The following is a 27,377-nucleotide window of genomic DNA, read 5'->3' as shown; positions in this document are numbered from 1 at the left end:
TTTCTTTCAAAAGCACCTAGCGACAAATTTCGTGTTTTTTGGCAACTTTTGACTCAAGAGACTCGAATTATAAAAAAGGCACACATTTACCATTTAAATTTTACAAAAAGAGGAAAGATGCCTAGCAGCACACACATCCTTTGAATTCAATGAATTTAATAATTGTTCACTTAAGATACACTTTGTTAGTTGCTTGTACTTGTGATTGTTGATCATTTAACATTTACATTTGGCGCTTAAAGTGCATTCAGGCTACACTTTTTTTTGTGTTCCCTGGGACCCACAACCTTTTGCGCTGCTTATGAAATGCTCTATCACTGAGCCACAGTAACAACAGTTCGTACACTATATATATTATTTCAAAATAGTTTTTAGTGTATAAAACTGCATTTTATAATACTTTGCTATAATTAGCATAGTTATGTTTTAATTACTGTACTATAATTGTTTTTATTCATATTACATTTTTGTATTTTATATTTACTATTTGTAATAAGCATTGTTGTATATTTAAATATTATATAATACTTTACTAATTAGCATAGTTATTATAGTTATTATATATATAAACCTGAAAATACAAAATACAATGCGTAATTAAAAATGCAGATAAAAATAATCAATACAGTTAAATCCTTCATATTAACACAGCAGATTTTGCCATATTTTAACACACTTTTCTTAGTGTAGCACACAAGAATGTGTAGTTTTACTTATTTATTAGCTAATAAAAAATACTTAAATTTTAATCGTTCAAAATGCGTACGTTTAAAAAAAATTAAAATAGTTATTTACTTTTTAATGTTATATTATGCATTTACATTATTTTATGAACCAATCTAAATTAACATATCTAAAATATATGTTTTGCTGTGATTTGATGTAGTGATGCAATTTCGCGCAGAGACATCGCAACGTCATTGTGCAACTTTTAGCAACAAATCACCCTTCTTTTAGCAACTTCCCCTGAAAATCACCTGGCATCACTGGCCCGGTCTACAATGTTTTCTCTCTCGCAGACTCTCCTCGGGGAAGCCGAGAGCAGGCCGGCCTGTCGGAGCTGGGACGCGACAGCAAGGAGAACCGTGAGCCGATGATGAGCATGATGTCGATGAAGAGGAGACGCAGTGTGAAGATCAGTAGCGTGTCTCTAGAATCGTCCGCCTGGCAAAACGACTCGCTGCACATCCTCACCAGCACTGCAGACTATCGCAGCATGAACGACTTCCTCATGAAGAAGGTGCGTGCGTTTCCTCGTTTATTCCTTTATATCGAAGTCTTTAGGTTTAGTCATGTAAACATGTTCAGAAATTGATTAAATATGTAGTTAACTCATTCAAGAAACTTAGTGTAAAATGTTTACTAAACATTGTGTAATCTGTTGCATTCAGTATGGGTTTTTTTCTGGCAATTTACTTAAAAATAGTTTTATTCAACTATTTTATGTTATCTAAAAAATTTTTTGTGCAACTGTAGAATCGCCACTATAGTTAAGAATTAGTTTTACTAATTCATTTCTGTGAAATAGTTTTATGTGACATTTTGCGAAAGAGTAGTTTTATGCAAAAGTTGGCGTTAGAATATTTTTGTACAACTGTAGAATTGTCACCATACTTAACTGAATAGCTTTTCTGCTAAATTGTTTGTGAATCATTATAGCGTAAATTGTACCATAATGGTTTTACAAATAAATGTCTGGGTAAATTGTCGCATTCAGTTTATATATGAATGGTTTTATGAGACTTTCTTTGAAAGAATACTTTTATGCAACAATTTACATAAATGTTTTCCTGCAACTTTTAATGTAACAACTTTACGTTAGAATGATTTTATGTGACTGCTCACTAAAAAGTTTTACGCAACAAATTTACGTTAGAATGATTTTATGTGACTGCTCACTAAAAAGTTTTACGCAACAAATTTACATTAGAATGATTTTATGTGACTGCTCACTAAAAAGTTTTACGCAACAAATTTACGTTAGAATGATTTTATGTGACTGCTCACTAAAAAGTTTTACGCAAGAAATTTACGTTAGAATGATTTTATGTGACTGCTCACTAAATAGTTTTACGTAACAATTTACATTAATTTACAAAGGAATAAATTCTCCAAACTATTGTTTGTAAAAATATTCTTCTGTAAACTGTCACATTTATTTTAAATATGAATATTTTTTGTGAATGCTTATGGAATAATAGTTTTACGCAAAAAAGTTACGTTAGAATGATTTTATGTGACTGCTCACAAAATAGTTTTATGCAACAATTTAGGTTAGAATGTTTTTTTGCAACTATAATTGTTACTACTATTGGGAATTAATTACTTTGTATATTGTTCGTAAAAATATTCTTCCGTAATTTGTCACATTTATTTGAAAAATGAATGTTTTTTTGTGAATGCTTACGAAATAATAGTTTTACGCAAAAAATGTACATAGGAATGTTTTTGTGGGACTACAATTGTAACTACTATTTACTTAAAAGTTTTGCGTATAAATTTTTTAGTAAATTGTCTGTAAAGCCATGTTTGTGTAAACTGTTGCATTAAAATTACCTAAAAAATGGTTTTGTGAGACAATTAACGAAAGGATAGTTTTACCTAATAATTAACATTAAAATGGTAGCCAGTAGAATTGTCACCATGTAATTTTAGAAATGATTATCTGTATAAATTGTTTTTAAAACCATCATTTTGTAAACTTCTCAATTGTTTGCACACTGTAATCTTCCATATCCAGTTTTGCTAAAAATTGTTTTATGTGACAATTTCAGTAAGAAAACATTTAACAAACGTTTTTACAAAAATGGTTTGGTGCAACTAGTGTTGAAATAATATAAATAAGAATAATTTTACAAACAAAAATCTTTGTTTGCCAGTTGCCAGTTGTTGATAGCATGAGAATGAATTTATGCAAGAAAGGTTTTTACAACAATTTTTGTTAGAACAATTTTGCACAGCATTTAATTTTTTTTATATATTAAAGAATGATTTTTATATATTAAAGAAGTATTGTCTCGAGCATGTCACATTCTATTTAGGCAAGAATGGTTTTGCACAACTTATGTAAGAAAAGTTTTATGCAAGGATTTTTAAGAATGATAAAATGTGTTACTAATATTAATCGGCACATTGAACATTAAAAATATTGGTTGGAATATTAAAAAAAATTATCTTTAAATTTTTCGTAAAACCTATCTTGTGTAGCCCGTCACATTCAATTTACGGAAGAATGGTTATGTACGACTAGAATAAAAAAAAAAATCTGTGTAAATTATTCGTAAAATATTTATTGCATGAAATTGTCACTGTCAGTTTGCACAAGAAAGCTTTTACACAATTTAATAAGAATCGTCACGGTAAAATGTCTTTAATTTAGGCATAATTTGAAATTGGAAGAATCTATGTATTATTAAAAATATAAAAAATCTCTTGACATTTCTTAGATCAGCGATCTAGAAGCAGAAGCCAGTCAGAAGGACACACCTGTGGATGTGGTTTTCAAGAAGGCCCTAAAAGAGTTTCGCCTCAACATCTTCAACTCGTACTCTACTGCTCTGGCCGTGAGTTTCTGAAATACAGAATAATACAGTGACTTCAACGCAGCTTCTAACCTTCAATATCTTGCCCTAAATGTGTCTCACCCTCAGATGGATGATGGCAGGAGCATTCGTTATAAAGATCTCCACGCTCTGTTCGAACACATCTTAGAGAAGAACATGCGTCTGGAGCAGAGAGACTGGAGCGAGTCCCCCGTTAAAGTCTGGGTCAACACCTTCAAAGTCTTCCTCGACGAGTTCATGACGGAGTACAAGCCAATGAATGGAACCATTAGCAAGGTAAAGCGTCTCTCTCTCGCTCCGCAAACAAGCATCGTCCTACAAAACTCTTCTGAGAATTAGTGTTGTTTTTTGTTTTTTTTTCAGGCTCCTAAACCTGAGAGAAAGAAGAGGAGGAAAAAGGAATCGGACACCGTCAGTCATTTAGATCATTATACTTGTGTAAAATGCTTTATGAATTCTATGTTGACTCTATTACATCTTCAGCACTCTGCTGCCCTCTGCAGGTGGAAGAGCACATGGGTCACATCTTTAAATCCACTCAGTACAGCATCCCGACCTACTGCGAGTTCTGTTCCTCTCTCATCTGGATGATGGACAAAGCGTGCGTCTGCAAACGTGCGTTCAGCTCTGTCGTTTTTATATCTCAGCCTGGAAAAGTTTAAATTCTTAATATTGTAATAGATAAAAATGGGACTCGAACAAGAGAAACACTTTGTTCTCTTATTTACATCAGTACTGTAATTCTCACAAAACACATTAAAGTGTGCTTAAAGAAACATTTATTTTCGTGCCAGAATTATTAACATTAACTCAAACTAAAATGAGAACGGAAAATATATTTAATTTTAATTCATTTTAAACTACATTCAATTAAAAAATCTTTAATAACACATTAATAATACTAAAATGATATTGGTTTTGACTCAGTTCAGTCATCATAGTCTGGAGTTTCTCTATCTGTGTCTCTTCTCCATATTTTGATCCGAGTCTTGAGAGCAGCGTAATCACATTTCTTTTTGTAAATTCATCCGTTTTCATCTGGACATGATCGATAATGGACACATTTTCCTGAAACGTGATGCTGGTGCTCCGATCCGCCGTTAACCGTGTGCTTGTTGTTTCTGGTTTTCTTCAGTCTGTCGTTATGCGTGTCACAGGAAGTGCTGTCTGAGGATGACCACCACATGCAGTAAGAAGGTAAGCTTTAAAATACCCTTACTGTGTCTGAGTTTTCTCTCTCTCATATGACGAATGATCATCAGTTGTACAGTCTTTGTGTCTCAAACCTTCATTACAGTCAAAAGCTTCATCGAGACAAACTCTGGTGTGTGCTTCAGAGAGCCTGTAGTAGATGGAAAAGGTTGAAGTTTGAAGTCATTTTTAAGTTTGCAGTTGGATGGTTTAGTAAGCTGTACACTAGGGCTGGGCGATATGGCCAAACATTAATATCTTGGTATTTTTGGCAGATTTATGACTTACTGTACATATATCTTTTACATTTCAATATATCTTTATTTTTCACTCGTGTCAAAATACTATATATGTATACAGTACAGACCAAAAGTTTGGAAACGTTACTATTTTTAATGTTTTTGAAAGAAGTTTCTTCTGTTCATCAAGCCTGCATTTATTTGATCAAAAATACAGAAAAAAACAGTAATATTGTGAAATATTATTACAATTTAAAATAATTGTTTTTACATTTATTATACTTTAAATGATCATTTATTTCTGTGATGCAAAGCTGAATTTTTAGGATCATTATCACATGATCCTTTAGAAATCATTCTAATATGATGATTCATTATCAAAGTTGGAAACAGTTCTGCTGCTTAATATTTTTTCAGAACATGTGATACTTTTTTAGGATACTTTGATGAATTAAATAAAAAAAAAGAAGCTATGTTTTTAAAATATAAATATTTAGTAATAACAATATACACTACTGGTCAGTGATTTGGGGTCAGGAATTTTTTCTTTCTTTTTTTTAAATAAAATCAATACTTTAATTCAGCAAGGATGTGTTAAATTGATAAAAAGTGATAGTAAAGAAAATATATTATTAGAATATATATTATTAGAATTTTTTCTTTTATTTTGAATAAATGCAGGTCTTTTTAACCTTTTATTGATCCAATATATTCGACAGCAGAACTGTTTCCAACCCTCATAATAAATCAGAATATTAGAATGATTTCTAAATGATCATGTGATCGACTGATGTTACATGTGACACTGATGCTGGAGGAATGATGCTGAAAATTCAGCACCGCATCACAGGAATAAATTATTTTTTTTAAATATATTTAAATAGAAAACTATTATTTTAAGTTGTAATAATATTTCACAATATTACAGTTTTTTTCTGTATTTATCAAATAAATGCAGGCTTGATGAACAGAAGAAACTTCTTTAAAAAACATTAAAAATAGTAATGTTTCCAAACTTTTGGTCTGTACTGTATATATATATGTCCAGGTGTTGAAGGTCATTGCTAGGGTGTTGCTATACAGCTGATAGATATTTGATAGGGCTGCACGATTAATCGAATGTGTTTGTCATGCGCATTTTATCAGTGATAAAGGAATTGCATTATAAATATACTTGATTATAATAAAAAATATCATCATAAGAACGCAGATAAACCATATATTGTCGTAGTCGTGTATTTATAAGTCACGTTAAATCAATGAAAGCAGTTAAATCTTCTGTTTGTTCAGCTTCCGCTGTAGGGATTTCCTGGATTGTTTTGCGCGGCGTATTTGCAGTTTTTGCTCGAGAGCGCCATCTGGCCTTCGGATGAAGATTCAGTGCACCCCGTTTAACTGAAAGATATGCATGACGATCACAACATCACTTGCGATTTCACTTTGATTTATCGTGCAGTCATTAGGTGTTCTCTCTCGTATGATAAATGATGTTTCGGTGCATTGACCGGTTGTACGTGAATCATCTCCGTGCTTCAAACTTCATCACAGTTGTCATTTTTTCACGTGCTTCATTTGTGCACAGTCCTGGCCAAACGTTTGGCAGCGACATAAATGTTGCGTTTGGCAAAGTTTGCTGCTTCAGTATGTGTAGAATATTTTTCCACGTTTCTATGCTATACAGAAAAACAATGATAAGCATATCATAAATTGTAAAGGCTTTTATTTTGGCAAAAATATATAATGAGTCTGTATTTAGACCATTGGTAATATGTACATATGGCATTATTAGCTTCTGGGCCAATGAGGCTTTTAGCTATTATTTGCAATGCATCTGATCAACCACACAACAGCTTAAGCAGCAAACTCTGCAAAACCCAAAAGCCACGTTCACTGCCAAACCATTTGGCCATGACTGTATGTCTCTGTGTATGTGTGTGCTCAGTTTGACCCCGAGCTGTCTTCACGGCAGTTTGGAGTAGAGCTGTCTCGTTTAACGAGCGATGAGAGAGCCATCCCGCTGGTGGTGGAGAAGCTGATCAACTACATCGAGATGCACGGTCTGTACACCGAGGGCATCTACAGGAAGTCTGGCTCCACCAATAAGATCAGAGAACTGAAGCAGGGGCTGGACACGGGTGAGCTGCATGTGTTCATCATCACATTCATTCAGGCAGCAGCTCTCTCTGACAGCGACACACGTTTGCTTTCGACGCAGATGCGAACAGCGTGAATCTCGACGACTACAACATCCACGTGATCGCCAGTGTGCTGAAGCAGTGGCTGCGTGACCTTCCCAACCCCCTCATGACCTTTGAACTCTACGAGGAGTTTCTCAGGGCTATGGGTAAGAGCGTGATTTATTAAACGTTTTACGCTTATTTTCATACATTCAGATTCATACACGTCCCCGAAAACACTTGAGTGTTCTTGTCTTTTCAGAAAAACGACAAATCTTGAAAACATTCGTAAAAATTTTAAATCATCGTAAATAGTTTGGAATAAACTCCAGCTTATCTTAAATCCCCATTGGTAAGAATCTATTGGAGAAAATCCCTCACGTATGAGTTTCTATCTTCTGCTAAACACAAAAGCAGATATTATGAAGCATGTTGGTAGCCACTGACTCATAAGTTATGGAAAAAATATTATGGAAGTCAGTGGCTACCGTCACCTATCCCTTTAAGAAGATTGTTGTGAATTCAAAACTCGTACTATTTCCCATATTTGGGCTGGTTTGCGTGGATGTGATGGAGGTTGTGTTGTGTTTTTGTCTGGTGTAGGTCTGCAGGATAAGCGTGAGGTGGTTCAGGGGGTGTATTCGGTCATCGATCAGCTCAGCCGAACTCATCTGAGCACACTAGAGAGACTCATCTTCCACCTGGTCCGGTGAGACGATACGCCTGCCTCAGCAGATGAAAGCTGTAGTAATGTGAGCATGGTCAAGTTTATGTTGTGTTGTTTCAGGATCTCATTCCAGGAGGAGACCAACCGCATGTCTGCAAACGCTCTGGCCATCGTGTTTGCACCCTGCATACTGCGCTGTCCCGACACCACCGACCCGCTACAGAGCGTCCGCGACATCAGCAAGACCACCGCGTAAGACACGCTACACACCCAACACCATACCAGGGAGGCGGATTTCAGCCATGCAAGAAAAAAAAAAAAAAAAAAAAATATATATATATATATATATATATATATATATATATATATATATATATTATTATTATTATTTTTTTTTTTTTTTTTTTAGATAATTGGAACTTTATATCTTTTCTTACCTCACAATTATGAAGAAACGTCAGAAATAAGAGAGGAGAAAGTATCAATTCCCCTCTATATTTTTATTCTGTGGCAGAAAATCAGAATTGAGAGATAAAAAAAAGGTCAAATGTTGAGAAGGAAACTATACATAAAGTAACAATTGTTATTGAATAAACTCCTTATAAAAATAAAAAAATAAAAAAGTCGACATTGCAAATTTGCAATTTAGAATTCTGCAGAATTATTTATTTGTGAGAAGCAAACTCAGAATTCTGATGAAGAAAAAGGTCAAAATTGAGTGAAAGGGGAACCTCGTAATTCTGTGAAAACAAAGTTATAATTGTTAGAAATAAACTCGGTAAAACTCAGTGAAAAGTTGTAAGACGTAAACTCAGAATTCCTAAAAAATAAAAGTCAACATTGCAAATAACTAGGAATTCTGAGAAAATTGTCAAATATTTTTATTTTATTAAGTGGTAGGGTTTATTTTTTATTTATTTAACCTTTATTGAACCAGGTAAAATCAGTTGGGAACAAGTTCTCATTTACAACTGCGACCTGGCCAAGATAAGGCAGAAACAGTGTGACAACACAGAGTTACACATAGAAATAAATAAAGTATCCAATCAACAAACCAATCCCTATACAACATACAAACGTAATGCAAAGAACAATATAATGATGTAGCCTACACATATACACTAATTAACCTTAAGAGCTTAAAAAATAAAATAAAATATAAAAATTCTACAGGAGCCAGTGAATTCGGCGACGAGTATATAGTGAGGGCCAGCCAATAAGGGAATAAAGATTGCAATGATGAGTAGTGTATGTGCTTTGGTGACAAAGCACTGTGATAAATTACATCCAGTTTACTTAATAGAGTTTTAGAGGCTATTTTGTATACAACATCACCAAAATCAAGGATCGGTAACATGGTAAGCTTTACAAGGGCATATTTGGCGGTATAAGTAAAAGAGGCTTTGTTACGATATAAGAAACCGATTCTAGATTTAATTTTCGATTGTAAATAATTAATATGAATCTGAAAATTAAGTTTACTGTCTAACCAGACACCTAAATATTTATAGGAGTCCACTTTTTCTAATTCGGTCCCGTCAAGAGTAGCAAGGATAATCGGATGAACAGCTGTGGGCAGTGTATGATTAAAAAGCATGCATTTAGTCTTATTAGCATTTAAAAGCAGTTGAAGGTCAAGAAAGGCATGTTGTATGGCATTATATGCGAGAAAAACTCAGAATTCCAAAATGTAAAATCAGAATTGTTGCTTTAAATCTTCCAAATGCCAGATATAAGCTGTGAGAAATTATGAGAAAAATTATTAAAATAAAATTATAAAAACCTTATATTTCTTTTCCTTGGCTAAAATAAGCTTCCATTATATATTGTGTTCTATTTAACATATTTCTGTAAAACCGTATGCAACGATATATACAAGTAACCCTTATGGTTATTCGGCATGTTCGATACAGGTGTGAATCGGTGTGTTTTAACTCTCTCTCCTCAGGTGTGTGGAGCTGATCATCTGTGAGCAGATGAGGAAATATAAAGCCCGTCTGAAGGACATCAACACACTGGAGTTTGCTGAGAACAAAGCCAAGAGTCGCCTGACACACATCCGGAGATCCATGGTGAGTGATACGACCCTCTCAGAGCCCAGACTGACCCTTGACCTTTGACCTCATGGTCCTCCCAGTTAAACCCCGCCCCTTTATCAAGCCCCACTTTCCATCAATGAGCTGCGAACTAAAGTGTCCCGAGAAACACAGAGGCACAAATCCCCGGTCCCCTTCTACTGACAGCTGTGGAGTATTTTAGTTTAAAGAGGAGCCAACTTGATGATTTTGTCAACCACTCACATTTGATGGTTTGATATATTATTATTATGTATTTATTTTCTTATTTAATGTTACACTGATCTGTAATGTTGATATGTTTATTTTAACCATTCACATTTGACAGCTTAATTTAGTCTATAAATATATATAAACACTATTTATTTTTGTTTATTTAGTTTATTTAATGATAACTGAATTTTTTATTTTTTTAACATCCACATTTAATAGTTTATATTTATACATATTAATATTTACATAAATTATAATGAAATGTACATATATTATAAATGTAACTACTGTGGGTTTATTTCTGTTAATTTAATGTTACATTAATATCTTTAGGCTAATTTATGCGATCACATGTTTTATTTTATTTTTTGTTTATTTGTTAAATATTAATTAATTTGTAATGTTTATTTGTTTTTTAAACATTCACATTTGACAGCTTAAGTTAGGCTATAAAGAAATCTTTTTTAATATAAATTATATGTATATTTGTTTTACATTTTATAATTAATCTTATTAATCTTTTATAATCTTATTATTTCGTTATCGTATTAATGTTTATAAAAATCTATATTATTTCTAAATCAATATCCTTTTTGACATCTTAATTTAGGCTTCATCTGTAATTAAAAAAAAAAATAATAATAAAATATATATATAATTATTTTCTCTTTATTTTTATGTTTAATGTTGATCACTCAAATCAAAGCAGACGAATCAGTGTTTTAAGCCGTATTCAGTCATGTTATATTATGGGATGCTTGGTTGCAAAAATGTTCAAACTTTATATTCTAAAAAAAAAATAGCTTTCATAAATATGACCTTTGTCTTTTTCCAAGTCTTATTGTGTCCCTCATTCATGGAAAGTGTGACACGTCCCGTTCTGTTTCCGGCCAGACGTTCCTCTAATCCTGTTTTCTCCCCTTCACTCCTTCCCTGTCCTCTTCTCCCATCCTCCTCTTCCAGAAACCAGTACTAATTGCGGTTAGGTTTATTGGCATGTCAAGAAGTGTCCCTGCGGTATGTATCCTCGAGTGCGTGTCCGTCCCAGTGTCAGTGCAGCGTCGTTGGCCATCCGTGTTTATTTGCGCTGTTGAGGACGTTCAGCTAACACACACACATGCTGTCGTGTGATTGGTTGTGAGGAGCGGCCTGATGTTTGTCTTGTGTTAACCGCGCATGCAGCGTGCTGCTGTCACTAACACTTCCTCTTCTTTTATTTCTCCTGCATTCGCCTCTCGCTGCGTTATTACACACAGCCAAACGCAGTGAAGAAGGTAAAGCTCAGTGTGTGTGTGTGTGTGTGTGTCTGTCTTTCACCTGTTAAGCTGCAGTCGTGCTAGACTTTGTGTTTTATTCATACACATGCACACACAAGCCAGAAACTGTTATGTGTGTTTTATATAAATCTGACCTTTTATTTACACACACACACACATATATATTTATTTATAATTTTATAATCTTTTACGGTCTATTAGAGTAGACAAATTTAATCTGGCAGTCGAATATGAATTATATTTAAACAAGCGCAACATTTATATTTTTTTTATTAAACTTTACCAACAATGCCTTTCACTTTAATAAAAAAGCTTTAGTTTTTAAGAATGATAAACCAACATTTTTAACATCTGAAAATTTAGATTTCATTATATTTTGGTTTATTTAATCTTAGCTTAACTTATTGCCTGTCACGTTAATGTTTTGATTTTAACAATACATTTGTGATCATTTAATTTAGGTTATAAATATATCTTTAATATAAACACAGATTTTTACTACTTGTTTTTTGTATAATTATTTTGTATTATTTTTATATTAGTATTTATAATAAAAACAATTTTTTTTGGTTTATTTAATGTTATATTCATAGCTTAATTAAGCTAATTTTTTCTAATTGTTTTTGATTTTTTGTAAACAATTACATTTGATATCTGAATTTAGGCTATAATTATAAATTATATATATATATATCCTGTTTTTTTATACACTTACAGTCAAAAAAGATTGAAATAATTATGGTTTTTATTTTTTGCGGTTTTGTAAAGGTCTCTCTCTTCAATATTGTTGTAATACGTTAATGTTTTTACTGACTCAACTAAATGCAGCCTTGATCAGCATAAACGGATACAAAAAATAAACATATTCCCTACTTGTATGTGTTGCAGTAATTTAATCCAGGTCCAGCATGACTCCAGGTTTACTCATTAAAGACTCGTTTATGTTCTCCAGGGTAAGACACGTTTACGCAAAAGCGGCCTCCACACCCCCTCGCCTCCGCTGAGCCCTCGGGCCGAGAGGGAGGAGCCAGACGAGGAGGGGGCGGAGCCTGGGCTGAGTGAGCAGCAGCAAGCAGCGATGCAGCAGGAGGAGAACGTTTTGACCCAGCAGATAGAAAACCTGCAGAAAGAGAAGTTAGTGAACGCTTTCAGTGTCTTGAGTATCATCTGTGTCCCTGGAGCACAGAAGCAGTCAGAAGTCACACGTTATGACATCACATCACGTTTATGGTCTTAATGTCTTTTGTTATGGCTTCGGTTTAGGGAGGAACTGACCTTTGAGATGCTGGCTCTGGATCCCAGAGCGTCCGATGACGAGATGCTGGAGTCGGAAGCATCGATCGGAACGGCAGACAGCTCGGAAAACCTGATGGAGTCGGAAGGTGCCGTGTCCGATCAGTGGGGTAACCACGCTAGTTTGTTTGCAAGAAGTCGTTTTAAAGGGATAGTTCACCCAGAAAGATAGATATATATTTGTAGCAACAGCCCAAAAATGCATATGGGTCAAAATTATACATTTTCAAACGTCTTCTTTTTCCAGAAAAGAGCCCCGGTGCGTCGTCAGCGACACGCTGGAGGAAGTCCGAGTCCAAAAGCAGACGTGGTTTACGCCGTCAGCCTGAATCCCTGGACTCGGTGGACTCGGCCGTAGCCTCGCTGTCCTCCGTGTCGTCCACACCTCACTATCGCTTTCGCTCGTCCTCTTCCGGGCCGCTGTTTTCCTCCACCTCTCCAGGGGACCTGCACATCCTCCCCGACCAGGAGGGCTCCGAACGGGCTTCCCTGACCCCTCGATGTGCCTCCAGCTCCGAGAAAACCCCTCCGCGGCCCAGAGGGAACCGAAGCTGTCCTCCGAAGCCCCGCGAGCCGGGAGAAGCCAGCAGCGGCCGGAGACGAGAGCGTGACTTCGGCTCTTCTCAGCCTTTGGTGCTGTACGGGAGTAACGAATTTATGGTGTGACGTCCAACATTAGCCAGAGCTGGTAAAGCAGAAACACCAACGGATGTCCTGAACGAGAAAATGCTCGCTTCCAGTGAACTAAATGTGAGGAAGGTGTTAAAGATGATGGGCTACTGACTGAAGCGGACCTGCTGGACCGGTCTGCTTTCACAACAAGAAGAGCTGAGCAGGGAACGAGGGATTTTTAATGTCCATTTTCATGTTTACAGAACTGAGCCAATGAGAAGTCAAGCCACTTCCACTGACTGCATGCCGTATCGTTTTCACTCTACCATTAAAACCTTTGATAACGTGCTAAATATGTAAAATAATATTATATTATTGACAAGGGTGGAACGAATCGTGTAAATAGCTGAGATCCCTGTGCTGCTGGTTGAACCATGTGAAAATAATTTCTCTTTGTGTTGCAGATCGAAAACTAGAGCGCGTGTGTGTGTGTGTGTTGTTTCTTATGGGTCTGACAAAAACGCACACGATTTGGGTCTAATTTCAATCGCTTTTTTGCATAATGCAAACAAATCTTGGTTTTCTATGCAAAATCGGTGAAATCTGACCCGTGCATGTGCTTTAACTCACGTTTTTGGCTTTTTTTGGTTTCAGGAACACGTTTTCCATTCAGATGAAAAAGAAAAAGGATGATAAGGGATGAAAAGTCAGATCAGATGTGTGTTTTTCTTTAATTTACTCGCCATCCTTTTTTTTTTTTTTTTTACATCAGTGTTATGTGCAACCAAATCAGGACTTGAAAATATTGCTTTTTTTTTTTTTTTAAGTATATTGTGTTTTACACATGCTGATATTTTATTGTGAATTTCAAGTGTATGAATATTTTCGGTGTTTCTTTGTGCCATCTGGAGTCACACGTTTAGTTTGCCATAACATCCTTTGAGTTTAAAAACTTGGATTTAATTTAGAGCCGATTCATTATGATTTTAACCCTTTAAACTCTCATTAGTAGATTAACATGCAAAGTTATAGCAGTAAAGTTAATAAAAAACAAGGACATGTAACGGCAAAAAGCTCAAAGCTTAACTATATAGTACATTTATGTGCAGGGAATGTGTCTCCAGAAGCTGTTTACTCTTTTCGATGTGCTGTTACAGATATCTACGTCTATATTTATGTCATATCAGCCTATTGCAAGAAACCATCACCATGGTGCAATATCACAAGAGACATTAAGCTATGTTTTTATGTTACTGGTGAGTGTACTTGGGTACTGAACTTTAAGTCCACTAATGCTCAGAAACAGGCGGTAAGAAGGAAACGGTTGTTTGTTGCGTCCTGCATACGTGAATGTAATCACTGTAGCATGCCACACTATTATCAGAGTTTCTATTTTACAGCTACTGTATTTAAGACCACGTTTAAGGCCGGAAACATACTCTGTGCAAAAAAAAAACGCAAAAATGAATGCAGTCCCTAACGTATTTAACATGCATTAAGATGTATGAGGAATATTGTGTGGAAAAGGTCTGTTATCCATTGCTTCTATTGAAACGACTGGATTTCGTCTGTAAAACTGCGCCGTGCATGAGGAAAAGCCACTGGAAGTTTTTACTGTGTCTCCAAAACTCATTAAGTTATGGAGGCCAAATAAAGAAAATAAAATAATAACATGCTTTAGTGAGTCAAATTAAAAAGTTGAAATTGACTTGTACTTAGTAAGAATATTAAGTTGTAATTATGACTTTAAAAGTTGAAATGATTTTATACTGTGCTAATTCATAACTATGAAAGCCGAAATTGTGACTAAATTATGACTTAATGTTAAATCGAAAAAAAGGTCAAAATTATGACTTTAAAATTAATAATTATGAGATAAAAGTTGAAGTTTATAATATGTCGAAACTGACTTTAAAAGCTGACATACTAAATTGGAATTATAATAAGTCAAAATTGAGATATAAAGAAAAAAATGTTTTTAATCTCATAATTGACTTAGTATGACAATTTTAACTTAAGATAATAATTTAAAATTATTTTATAACTATGCCTTTTTATGTCATAATTTCGACTTGATCATTTGGACTTTTAAAATCATAATTATTCTAACTATGTGATAATTAAGACATGGTGGAAATGGGCTTCAATCGGATGAGTTGCTGTCAATTGTTTACTTGTTAAACCAGATTTAGGTAGTTAGCAATAAACATGATGGCAGGTTAACTAACGAATCCTAATTCTATTTAAACTGTCACTCCACTGTGAGTGGAACTGAAAAAGAAGAAAACAAAGCAAAACTGACTGTTATGGTGATTAACTTTTGGTGTGCTCTTCAAAATGCAAAGACACATAATTCTGCGTCGATTAAAGCGTGTGCGCATGCACTTGTGTAGAGTATGTTTTTCAGCATTTTGAGTAATGTAATATCTTGCATATGATGATTATTTTGTGTTGAATGATCCTGCTCTGTGTGTTTTGATGGACTGACCGTCTCTACAAACAGATTTGTGCTTTTGGAGTTTGTGTTTGTGCTCTTGTGAGCGCAGTTGTAAACAGTGCAATTTGTGTAATATTTCTTTAATGTGTAAATGTAAGGATGTAAAAAAAAACAACATAATCATTGTCTTATTAAAAAATAAGAAAATAAAGCTACTGTTGTTTTCCTTAGTCTCCTGAGAGAGAGAGAAAGGGAGGGTGGAAACCTATGCTTTCTATAAAAACAGAGAATTAAGTTAAATCTAGAATTAAGAAATTAGAATAAATTCTAATCAATCTGAGAATAAAATAAAAATATTTAGAGAATAATGTAAAAATATAAACTTGAAATTACAAGAATAATGTCAACTTATATTTAAGAATAAAGTCCAAAATATGAAAATGGAAATATTTTGAGAATAAAGTTGAAATTATGAGAATAGTCAAAATATTTTGACAGTCAAAATTATTATAATAAGGTTGCAATGTTTTGAGAATAAAGTCATGATATTTTGCGAATCGAGTTGAAATTACAAGAATAATGTCCAAATGTTTTGAGAATAAAGTCGAAATTAAGAGAATAAATTCAAAATATTCTGAAATTAAAGCTTATTCAATTAATTCAAAATATTTCGAGAAAAATTTATATTAGTAGAATAAAGTTTATTTATATAGCACATTTTATACACAATGGTAATTCAAAGTGCTTTACATAAAAGTAAAAATAGTCATTGAAAAAAATAAAAATTGGAATTATGAGAATAAAGTCAAAATATGAGAATAAAGTTTAAATTACAAGAATAAAGTCGAAATATTTTGAGAATAAAGTCGAAATATTATGAGAATAAAGTCGAAATATTTTGGAAACAAAGTCGTAATATTTTGAGAATAAAGTGGAAATTAACAAATGGTTTGGAATTAAAATCTAAATGAGAATAAATTCGAAATACTTTGGAAACAAATTCGAAATATTTTGAGAATAAAGTGGAAATATTTTGGAAACAAAGTATAAATATACTGAGAATAAATCAAGTCAAAATTAAGAGAAATGCGTTACAAGTGTTCAAAGTCACGGTACTGTAAGAGTTAACAGACAACTGTGTCATAACATAAACATTAGACAGGGTTTGGTTGCCATGGTGACTGTTTTGTAACGGGCGTGGGCTGTGATTTGACTCATCATTGACATTCAGCTGAGGAGAAACGAAACCGATCTGACGGCAGCATGAGAGAAACCGAACGCGAGAAATCAGCCGGGAATCACCTGAAGCGCTCCCTGATCGAGCTGATCATGTGTTTTTTGAGGCCGATCGCGCGAGTGTTTCCGTGGCTCTTCCGGTGGATCTCGAGCGGTGAGTCCTCGCGTGTTTCGCTGACTAGCCGCTAACTGAACTGCCTCGAGCTCACAGCTTCCGCGTGCTAAAGCTTCACACACTCGGGTCTGTGCTAGCTGTGTGCTAGGATCGAGTGAGCTCTGGAGTGTGTTTAGATACGTCTCTTCAAGGGTACTTCTACAGTCTCTGGTGTTTAGTGAGCTTGTGCTTGTGTTTTGAACAGGTAACGTTACCGGTGACGTTAACGTCATGATACGCGACGATGACGAAGAGACGCCCGTGTTCTTTGATCTGGAGACCACTGGACTCGGTAATAATAACTCTTTTCTAAACTCTTGTTAAAATATACTAAACAGATAGTTTGATCTATTGAGCTTTTTAAAATGAACACAACTAGAGAGATCCATCTCTATAATGTAACATGCCCGTCTTAAATCTATTGTTAATTATGTATGAATTGATTAATTCCTTAATTAATTCCGTTATAATTTATATAATTCATTCATATTTTATAAATATATATTTTATTGGACAAATGAGTTAGGAAAACATTTTAGATATTATAATGTCAATACTAAATTTGAAAATACAATGTAATTCTACACTAAAATATATTTTATATATTAAAAAGTCACCAAAATGCTACATTAAAAATGTTAACTATAACTGAAAGATGTTAAAAAAAAAAGTAAAAAAAAAAAAAAAAGGTAAAATAATGCACGAAAATCTGAAGTAAAATATATAAAAATGGCTATGATATAGTCACCAAAATAAATAATATAATACAAAAAATTTATATAATTAAAAACCTAATGTAATTTCATACTAATAGTTATTTTTTTAACAAAATGCTGCATTAAAATATATTGTATAATGGATACTATAAGTAAAAAAAAAAAAAAAATTATATATATATATATATATATATATATATATATATATATATATATATATATATATATATATATATACACTAATAGTATCCATTATCCAACAAATTTTTAAATGCTGCAATATATATATACACACAATATTTACTGTACAATTACATGCAATGTGTTTTTTTTATATATATATATATATATATATATATTTACTAATAGTATCCATTACCCAACAGGTAATGCAGCATTTAAAAAAATATATATTTTGCATATTAAAAAGTTATGTGAAATTACTTGTGTTTTTATATATATATATAATTGTGTATATATATATATATATACACAATTTTAACACATTGGATTTAATTGTACAGTAATGTATTGTCTATATATTTTAAAATATGGTCACCAAAAACCCCAAATGTAAGTATAAAGCTCATGTACACTTACCTGCTCTTGTCTCTGCTCATCAGACACGTCTGCGTGTGATATCGTGCAGCTGTCGGCCGTCAGCGGGCACCGGGTGTTTAACGTGTATCTGCAGCCGCGCTGCTCCATCACAGACGGGGCGTCCCGAGTCACAGGGCTGACTGTAGAGGGCTCCCGTCTGCTCCTCAGACGCCGTCCCGTGCCCACCGTCCCTCACAGACGGGCTCTGAGCGACTTCATCTGCTTCCTCAAGACCTTCCCCAAGCCCTTTCTGGTGGGACACAACAGCAGGCGCTTCGACTGGCCCATCGTGACCCGCGTCCTGGCCCAGTTTGACCTGCTGGAGGACTTCCAGAGCGTGGTGTCCGGATGCGTGGACACACTGACGCTCAGCAGAGAGATGTTCCAGCTGCCCAGATACACGCAGCAGTTCCTGGTCCAGCACTTTCTGCAGGAGTCTTACGGGGCTCACGACGCGGCTGAAGACGTGCGGACGCTGCAGGAGCTCTACAGAGTCTGGAGACCCAGCCCGGAGCTCGTGAGGAAGCACAAGACCGGCCTGTGATGTGTGTGTGTGTGTGTGTGTGATCAACGGTTATCAAGCTGCACTCGAATCAAGCTCTCAGAAAGAGTTTACACGTACAGTCAGAACAAAAACCATTCAGACACCAGATATACGTTTGGATATTATTACTTTTTTAGTTATAGTGGGTGCAGGACACCATTTTGCTATAATTGCATACATAAACTATAAAGTCTATAAATAATTAATTCTATAAACTCAGACACTTTGACCTGAGTGTTTTTCTTTAAGATTTTTACACCACAGACTGAAGAAAATTAAGCATTACTTGGAGTTCTCATATTTTATTAGCATTTTATAAACTGTAGAAAATAATTTGAGAAATTGTCTGAATCGTTTTTGGTTTGACTATATATAGTGCCTTATTGGATGCAATTATTTTACAATGAAAACATTTATTTTTCTTCTTTTGGGCGGATGCACGCAGCTATCCATAACGGTTAATATCAATTTCATTTATTTAGTTTTTTTAATGAAGATTTCAGAAAAGTATTGAATATGCAGCGGTGCGATGTGTGGGGTTTTGTGTGTGTGCAGTGTTTACATTATTTTCTGAGTTCACTGAAAAAGCCATCTGTAAATTATGGCACAATATTATTTTGTAAAAAGAAGCAATTGTAATATTTTTTAAGAAGTGTCATGTTTCGTTTTACTCTAAAATCAGGTTTTGGTTGTCAGAGCCGGTTTTGCTTCCCTCTCAGGTGGCAGAATCAATATATGAAGCTCATTTCATTTCCACAGTTACATACTGACATTATGCACTCATTAACTGGAACCATTAAATATTAACCATGTTTTTAACGCCTGTCTGTTGAATTTATTTTGTGAGATACAGTTGCATTTGTTTTGGACTGTTACTTAAACTGCATCAAATATAAACACTATTTTTTTATATATTTAAAGTAAAATATATGTACCCTACTTAAGATAAAATGTATCGTCAACAAAATGCTAAATTACAACAACAAAAATTTGGTAACTAAAACTGATTTTTTTTTTTTTTTTTAAATAAAGCATGTAATTCTACAGTTACAAATATTTTAAACAATTCTTAACCAAAATTCTACATTTAAAATGTAATTTACAAATAAAAAACGGTTTAAATACACTATGCATTAAATAAAATATAAACACACAAGCATTATATTTTAATTTTTTGATAGTTTTTATTTGACAATTAGACTTAAAACACGTTTTAAGCCAAAATTATGGATATTTTTCACATATCTGCATACTGTTGGCACCTAGGCCTTTAGAAACACGAAAAATATCACATTTTCAAAATGATCACAGATGTACTAGAAGTTTTTTTTAATTCAAATTATTTTTTGCTAAAGTCTATAAAGTTCACGTGAACACTTAATATGCCCAGAATGATATTCAGCCGCTAGAGCACGGGGAAGGTGATTTTAAAGAGTATTAATCCTGGGGAAACTTTGACTCCGTCCGGTCGACACTGGTTCTGATCAATATTCACGTTTATGCAAATCAAGACTGACCACATGCTCACAAAAGAAGAAGGATTGTTAAAGTCCCAATGAGAAGCGTTTTCTTGGCTTCACTCGTCCATCTCCACGTCTTCTGCCAGCTTCTGGACCATCTTGTCCTCCAGCTGTTTGGCTTGACCTGAAGAGAGAGAGAGGGCAGAGGTGAGAACAGGGAATCATGGGACAGGTTTGGGTGAGGTAGCGTCTGAGCAGCGAGGTTCACCTGCGTGTGGAGCTCTGATCAGGTGAATGTTCTTCTTCACCTCACTGATGTTTGCTGCATCTTCCAGCTTTTTGCCGGTCTTCAACCTGAGGACGTATGGAAACGTTCATGTTAATGAGGAGCACTGCAACTAAAAAACTAAAACATACAATTAAAATGAAAACAAAATATATAAATTATAAAAACCCTAATATATGTTTGTTTTATTTGATGTGGCAAAATAAACTGAAATAAAAACTACAGACATAAGAAAATGCAGAAACCTTAACTTATTAAACTGAAAACGGTAAATACAAAAATAAAAACTCTGCATAAATTTTTTTTTTCTTTCTTAAACTTTAATGAAATAAAATCTATTTCAAATGTCAGGTAGTTACAAAGGTAACATTTATTTAATGTACTAAACTGAACCAAAAATAAAAATAAAAACCGTAATAAAAATTATATGGACAAAAATAAATGTAAAATTCTTACGTCAAAGTACGAATTGAAAATTTGACAAAAAAACACAACATATTTAGCATAAAACATTTTTGTTTAAAACGTAAAATATAAAAAATATTTAATTTCAAAATTAAATTTGTTTTAATTTTCAAATAATCAAAGTTGTTTTAATTAAACTAGTTGCCAAGACAACAGCTCTCATTTACATTTACTTTAAGTGGATGTACTAAAATATACTAAAACCAAATTATATATGCATGTGTGTGTGTATATATATATATATATATATATATATATATATATAAATAAAAATAAAAATAAAATGACCAAAAACTACTAAAAAACTTAAAATGAAAACGAATATAAAATGCACAAATAAATAAAAATGACAGATTTACAAAGGTTCAAACTCTAATTAAAAAAAGTTAATTAATGCAAGAAAATTCCAAAACCTTTAACTAGAATTTAAATGAAAACCGAAGAAAAAAAAAAGAGAAACTAACTCAGACTATTAATAAGACCTATAACAGTCTAAAATGATATCACATGGAGCGATCACTTGTATGGATCCGTTCAGTTCCACTAGAACTAGACTGAAGCTAGTCACCTGTTCATGATGAAGCGAGCCTGCCGTTTGTTCTTGATGGCTTCAACCTTCTTCATGGCCTCCACTGTTCAAACACACAGAGTGATCCACATTAATGAGTGTGTGTGTGTGTGTGAGAATAAGTGTGTGTGTGTGTGTGTGTGTGAGTGTATGTGTGAGTGAGAGAGTGAGTGTGTAAGTGTGTGAGTGAGAGAGTGAGTGTGGGAGTGAGTAAGTGTGTGTGTGTGGGAGTGAGTAAGTGTGTGTGTGTGTGTGTGTGTGGGAGTGAGTAAGTGTGTGTGTGGGTGTGTGTGGGAGTGAGTAAGTGTGTGTGTGGGAGTGAGTAAGTGTGTGTGTGTGGGAGTGAGTAAGTGTGTGTGTGTGTCTTTGAGAGTGAGTGTGTGTAAATGTGTGTGGGAGTGTGTGTGTGGATGTGTGTGTGTGTGTGTACTCACTGGTCTTGCTCCAGAGCTCTCTGTTGTATTTGAGAGGAATATTTCTGCGCTTCTCAAACTCCAGTGAGTTATCCTGACAAAGACAAGCAGTGTTTAATTTGACGAATGAACAGCTGAATCAGTGTATGTGTGTGTGTGTTTGTGTCTCTCACCACTGTCAGCTCTTTGCCCGCTGACTTCCTGAACGCTTTGGTCCATCTGGTCTTTCTTGGGTTTCGCTTCTTCTTGAAGTTTTTGTGGCATTTGGACCGACAAAACCTGAAAACCTTCAAAACACACAGAAACAAACACACACACACACACCTCTGTCAGGATTCACACTGATATGCGCCAACACAAACTGAGATTATGACAAAACTACGGTACCTTCCTTAATACTACTAACGTTTTTTTTTTGTCATGGTATGTTGATATTATATATATATATATATATATATATATATATATATATATATATACACATATACACACACACACACACACACACATACATACAGTAATAGCATGTTTTTATACGTCCTTCGCTATTAAATCGCTTCTTAACACGTTAACAGAAACACGCTGAAGTCGCATTATGTCATGGGATAAACATGTTTCTGTCGACATTTATTATGGTAATGTGACTATTCTGAGTAAAAAGGACACACACTAATATCGGATTCAATCAAAACAGTTCAATTTCACTCATTATTACTAGATAACATGCTAATGCTAATGCTAATAGCAGTTTACACGGAGATAAACACGCAGACTAACAGCGCTAACTATCCGCATCTTTACCTTACAGTCGTTGCGTACAAACATCATTCCGTGTCCCGGATAAACCGGAGCCGAGCAGAAATAACACTTCTCGATGCGCATCTTAATCGATTACGATGATTTCACAAGCGCACATGTGCCGCTGTGTTGCGAACACAGTCGGAAAAGAGAAAGAGCGTTTCCGCTTCCGCCGCATGACGTCATCACGCAGACAACAGACTTTCCCGCCACCGAGAGGCGCGGAGAGTCATTACAGTACACTCACACCGAATCAAACGGTAAAATTTGATTTAAAAAAATGCATTCAGGCTATCAATTTTTACATATCATATATATATATATATATATATATATATATATATATATATATATATATATATATATACATTATAATTAAATTAAAGTAACATAACATATTTAGTTACATGTTCTCATTTCTGAACACCTGTGGCCAGAGAGGACTGATTAATGCCCATATAAAGAGAGTTTCAGTTGTCTAGTCTTGTTGAGATGAAGGCATGAATCACTTTTTCCAAAATCCTTAAAAGAAAGAAGTGGTTTTACCTTGGCTAGGGCTCTGAGATGAAAAAAACAAACAAACAGTTTTTTACCATTGAACTAATCTTTGTGTCAAATTTGAGAGCAATAAAAAAAAAAACCCAAATTCTTCACTAATGGTTTGACAAGTGGAGACAGCACAGCTAAATCTAAACAAGAGGAGCTGAAGGCTTCTGAGGATTCAAAACCAATTATCTCGATTTTGTTTTCATTGAGATTAAGAAAAATTTATAGACATCCTTCACATCAGCAAGACAAGCCAACAAGAGTATCCATGCCCCTCTTATCAGATTCCAGGGGCAGATAAATCTGCTTATCGCCTGCATAACAATGAAATGAGACATTGTGTTTCTTAAAAACTGACCCCAGAGGAAGCATATACAGTGGAAACAAAATCGGAGCAAGGATAGAGCCTTGTGGGACGCCACAAGTAAGAAAAGAAGCACCTGTTGTGAATTCTCCAATATTAACTGATAAACTTCTGTTATAAAGGTAAGGCTGAATCCAATTAAGAGCATTTCCCCGAAACTGTTTCTAGTGTTTCACTAAAACTAACTGATTAAGATCTGTGTGAGTTCTGTGAAAGACATTCACGAACCAAAGAAAAATATTGTTTGAGAAATATTTTATTATATTGTGCATTGTTCGGACCGCTTTTTTGGCACGTAATGGAATCAAACTGGTACAAACATGCTCAACATGAGGGGCTTAGATATTAATGCAAATTATAATAAACAAACTACATTTCCATTAAAGTTCATCAAAATTCAGACCCTCTGAAATATAAAACTTGATATTTCTTTGGCACATTCACAGAGAAATGTGTTTGGATTTAGCATAAACACATACACACATATGACAAGTTCATAAGAATAATTAAAGCACAAAAGAAAAATACAAAGTATAATAATTAAGAATTTCACACCCCTAATTCAAAGTCTTTGTGATAAGTTTCAACATTCAGCAGTAAATTCACATTGGCATGTTCAATAGAAGACTTGTATCAGGTTTTCTGAAGGTTTACAGATGCGTGACGCAGTCAAAACACATGCAACTTTACAAAAAGCAAAAGAAATGACAAAATGTCAAATCTACACAGGGGCGACCGAATCAATCTTTGGTTTCTATTTTGTGTTCTGAAATGATGATTTCGTGCCGCTTCAATCGAAAGGGTTGTTTCGAAACTCTGATTATATTTTCACAAATCAATCATGTGATAAAACACACATCACAGTTCAGTCACACTTCATACAAACACACAGAATCACACAGTCAGTCACTCTCACATCCGTCCTTGTCCAAATCTTTCGTCTCAAACCCAGTGAAAGAAGCAAACATCTCTTTGGATTCTAGCGTCCGTCACCAAACCTGTGCCACTACCATCTAAAATGGAAAAAGTAGCAAAGAAAAACCCCAAATCTTAGCACTTTAACTAGAACGAACGAAAGCTTGGCTACTCCAATGAATGTGAAGAAATGCGTTTCTTTGGGCACTTTCAGATATACAGAAATATATAGCATCTATCTTTGGAGGTTACAGTATTTTGGCATCGTTGTATAACTTCTCATTTTATTCTTTGGATCAGACATCTAATATATTGCAAACGATCCTCCCATCATAAGGCCGTCGACATCTTATAAAGCTATTAGAATTTAGTTTTTTTTTGGTTATTTTTCACTTATTCAGCTTCCTTGCAAAAACAAAAACACAGAAGTATGTAGTTTGTAGAAACCATGCAAAAAATCCAACATATTGTTGAGTTTGGTTGTTTTTTGGAACAGATTTGGAGAAATGAAGCATTGCATCAGTGTGTCACCAATGGAAATGAATGGGTGCCGTCAGAATTAGAGTCCAAACAGCTCATTAAAAGAAAAATCACAATATTCACAATTAAATAATAATAATAATAATAATGCCTGATTTGTTTAATCTTTTGTCTTCTCCAGATGTTAACTGATGGACTGGAGTACTGTTGATTACTTGTGGATTATTGTGATGTTTATATCAGCTGTTTGGACTCTCATTCTGACGGCACCCATTCACTTCCATTGGTGAGCAAGTGATGTAATGCTACATTTCTCCAAATCTGATGAAGAAACAAACTCATCCTGATCTCAGATGGACTGAGGGTGAGCACATCTTCAGCAAATGTTCATTTTTGAGTGAACTTTTCCTTTAAGAAGCAAGAGTCAAATTATAAGAGCAACCAAAATGAATCAGAACTGAATCCACCACGTAAGAATCAAAACACAAACTGCGCGCAACATCACAAATAACTCAACCAATAATACATTTAAAACAATGGATCACCAACTTGATCTCGTTTGGCATACGTAAAACCGAGCAACACAACACAAAGCAGCAAACGGAGGTAGTTCAACACAAGAATGAAGAAGCGAATCAAAAACGTTTAAATGAGGTCTGAGATTCACTCGTCTGATCCGTATCTAAACTATCGTTTTTAAAGCAGCTTTCATAACCTGAGGCACCTCAACTGTTCATTTCATCTTATTTTTGTGTCTTTAAGTGGAAAATAAATATATACTGTGAGGTCTTAAAGTCTGAGATCACTATTGTTTTCATTTAAACCTGGAAAGATTTAGGATCTCTATGTAAAAGCAAGATATTTCAGATTCTGTACTATTTCCAGGTGAAACTACACAACGAAAGTAGCAAAACTCATTTGTACAAAGTCAGAATTTCTCATATTAAACTATAAAAGAATAAAAAAAAAAATCTGAAGTATTTTCTGCAAACACTTTACAATCAGGTCTCGTTCATTGATGCATTAGCTAGCATGAACTATGAGCAATATATATATATATATTTAAAGCATTTATTAATCCTTGTTAATGCTACACTGTAAAAAATATAGTAACTGTATGAAATTGTATGAAATTTTTATTATTGCAATTTTTTATTGGATTTTATTCTACTTAGATGTTTTTTTTAATATAATTTCTTTGTAATAATTTGTGAAGTTTACTAGCATTTAAAAAAAAGTTTTTATTTTTTGCAGAGAAATTGTTAAAATCCTTGTGATTTAAATCTATAAAATTACTTACCGTAAATTAATAAAAAAAAACTAAACCGGAACTAAATCTAAAATAAAAATAAATTAAAAATTAAAAAACATTAAATTGACAAAATAAAATAACAAAATGCATAATTATAAAAAAATGAAAAAAAAATATATATATATATTTTTAAAAAAAAAAGCTACAAGAAAACACTATTCCAGTATTTCTACTTAAAATTTAACTGAATTGTTTCTAAGTATTTTGTTTCATTGTAATGATTAGAAATATAGTTATTTATTGTTTGTCTGTAAAAGCAAAAGAAAAATAAATTAAAGCTAAATAGCAATATTTAAAATCTAAAAAGCTACAACAAAATATAATTTCAGTAATTATTTGTGAAATGTACTAGAAATTTCTGAATTGTTTCAAAGTAATTTTTTAACAGTAGTTCGTTTGTGTTAGTTCAACGTTCATTAACTTATGTGATACAACATTTATTTTAAAAACCAAAAGCACATGTTGAGAATAACATTAATTAAGTTTAATAAATGCTGTTGAATTATTGTTCATTGCTAGTTCACGTAAACTAATTTAGTTACCAAATGAAACCTTAATGTAAAGTGTCGCCCATTTTCATTAGACGTTTGGACTCTTTGGATTATAAATGTCAAACGCGTTCAGTGTTCATATCAAAACAATGAGATTGAGGACGAGCGTCATCAGAAATATGAGGTAGAGAGACAGCAGAACAAAACTCCGTCTCTGTCACGATCAAAAACAAAAAGAAAACGCTCGTCCGTCCGTGTAAAGCACATCAGGCATTCATTCTTCAA

General features: G+C 34.0%; 3 protein-coding genes across 9 annotated transcripts in view; 2 read left to right on the top strand and 1 right to left on the bottom strand.

Annotated features, from left to right (window-relative positions):
- myo9ab (myosin IXAb) overlaps positions 1–15,955 on the top strand; it is an 89,672-nt gene extending 73,717 nt beyond the window's left edge. For 3 of the 7 annotated variants that reach the window (XM_026202061.1, XM_026202057.1, XM_026202063.1), the window contains 16 exons: positions 1,020–1,240; positions 3,447–3,563; positions 3,651–3,839; positions 3,927–3,974; positions 4,067–4,178; positions 4,699–4,760; positions 6,936–7,128; positions 7,209–7,337; positions 7,774–7,879; positions 7,958–8,089; positions 9,786–9,909; positions 11,089–11,142; positions 11,382–11,399; positions 12,355–12,536; positions 12,666–12,805; positions 12,943–15,955. In XM_026202061.1, coding sequence (XP_026057846.1) covers positions 1,020–1,240; positions 3,447–3,563; positions 3,651–3,839; positions 3,927–3,974; positions 4,067–4,178; positions 4,699–4,760; positions 6,936–7,128; positions 7,209–7,337; positions 7,774–7,879; positions 7,958–8,089; positions 9,786–9,909; positions 11,089–11,142; positions 11,382–11,399; positions 12,355–12,536; positions 12,666–12,805; positions 12,943–13,361 — 2,246 coding nt within the window. In that variant the 3' untranslated portion in view covers positions 13,362–15,955. The remainder of the gene's footprint in view (positions 1–1,019; positions 1,241–3,446; positions 3,564–3,650; positions 3,840–3,926; positions 3,975–4,066; positions 4,179–4,698; positions 4,761–6,935; positions 7,129–7,208; positions 7,338–7,773; positions 7,880–7,957; positions 8,090–9,785; positions 9,910–11,088; positions 11,143–11,381; positions 11,400–12,354; positions 12,537–12,665; positions 12,806–12,942) is intronic. The other 4 variants (XM_026202059.1, XM_026202060.1, XM_026202058.1 and 1 more) reach the window with 4 other exon arrangements.
- A 963-nt stretch (positions 15,956–16,918) lies between these two features.
- Positions 16,919–19,124, top strand: plex9.1 (PML-like exon 9.1). The gene is made up of 3 exons (XM_026202102.1): positions 16,919–17,134; positions 17,340–17,426; positions 18,474–19,124. Exons 1-3 carry the CDS (start codon positions 17,008–17,010, stop codon positions 18,992–18,994), a joined length of 735 nt encoding a protein of 244 aa, XP_026057887.1. The 5' UTR covers positions 16,919–17,007; the 3' UTR covers positions 18,995–19,124.
- Positions 19,125–20,158: 1,034 nt separating this feature from the next.
- On the bottom strand, positions 20,159–23,155 carry rsl24d1 (ribosomal L24 domain containing 1). Its single transcript, XM_026202105.1, has 6 exons — positions 22,988–23,155; positions 22,360–22,473; positions 22,208–22,280; positions 21,774–21,837; positions 20,723–20,808; positions 20,159–20,638 (listed from the first exon to the last, which is right to left on the bottom strand). Exons 1-6 carry the CDS (start codon positions 23,066–23,068, stop codon positions 20,571–20,573), a joined length of 486 nt encoding a protein of 161 aa, XP_026057890.1. The 5' UTR covers positions 23,069–23,155; the 3' UTR covers positions 20,159–20,570.
- Positions 23,156–27,377: the final 4,222 nt, after the last annotated feature.

The sequence above is a fragment of the Carassius auratus genome, chromosome 25 (genome assembly GCF_003368295.1).
Source record: "Carassius auratus strain Wakin chromosome 25, ASM336829v1, whole genome shotgun sequence".
NCBI lineage: Eukaryota > Metazoa > Chordata > Actinopteri > Cypriniformes > Cyprinidae > Carassius > Carassius auratus.
The sequence above is the reverse complement of the archived record's forward strand: the minus strand, read 5'-3'. Positions and strand labels throughout refer to the sequence as shown.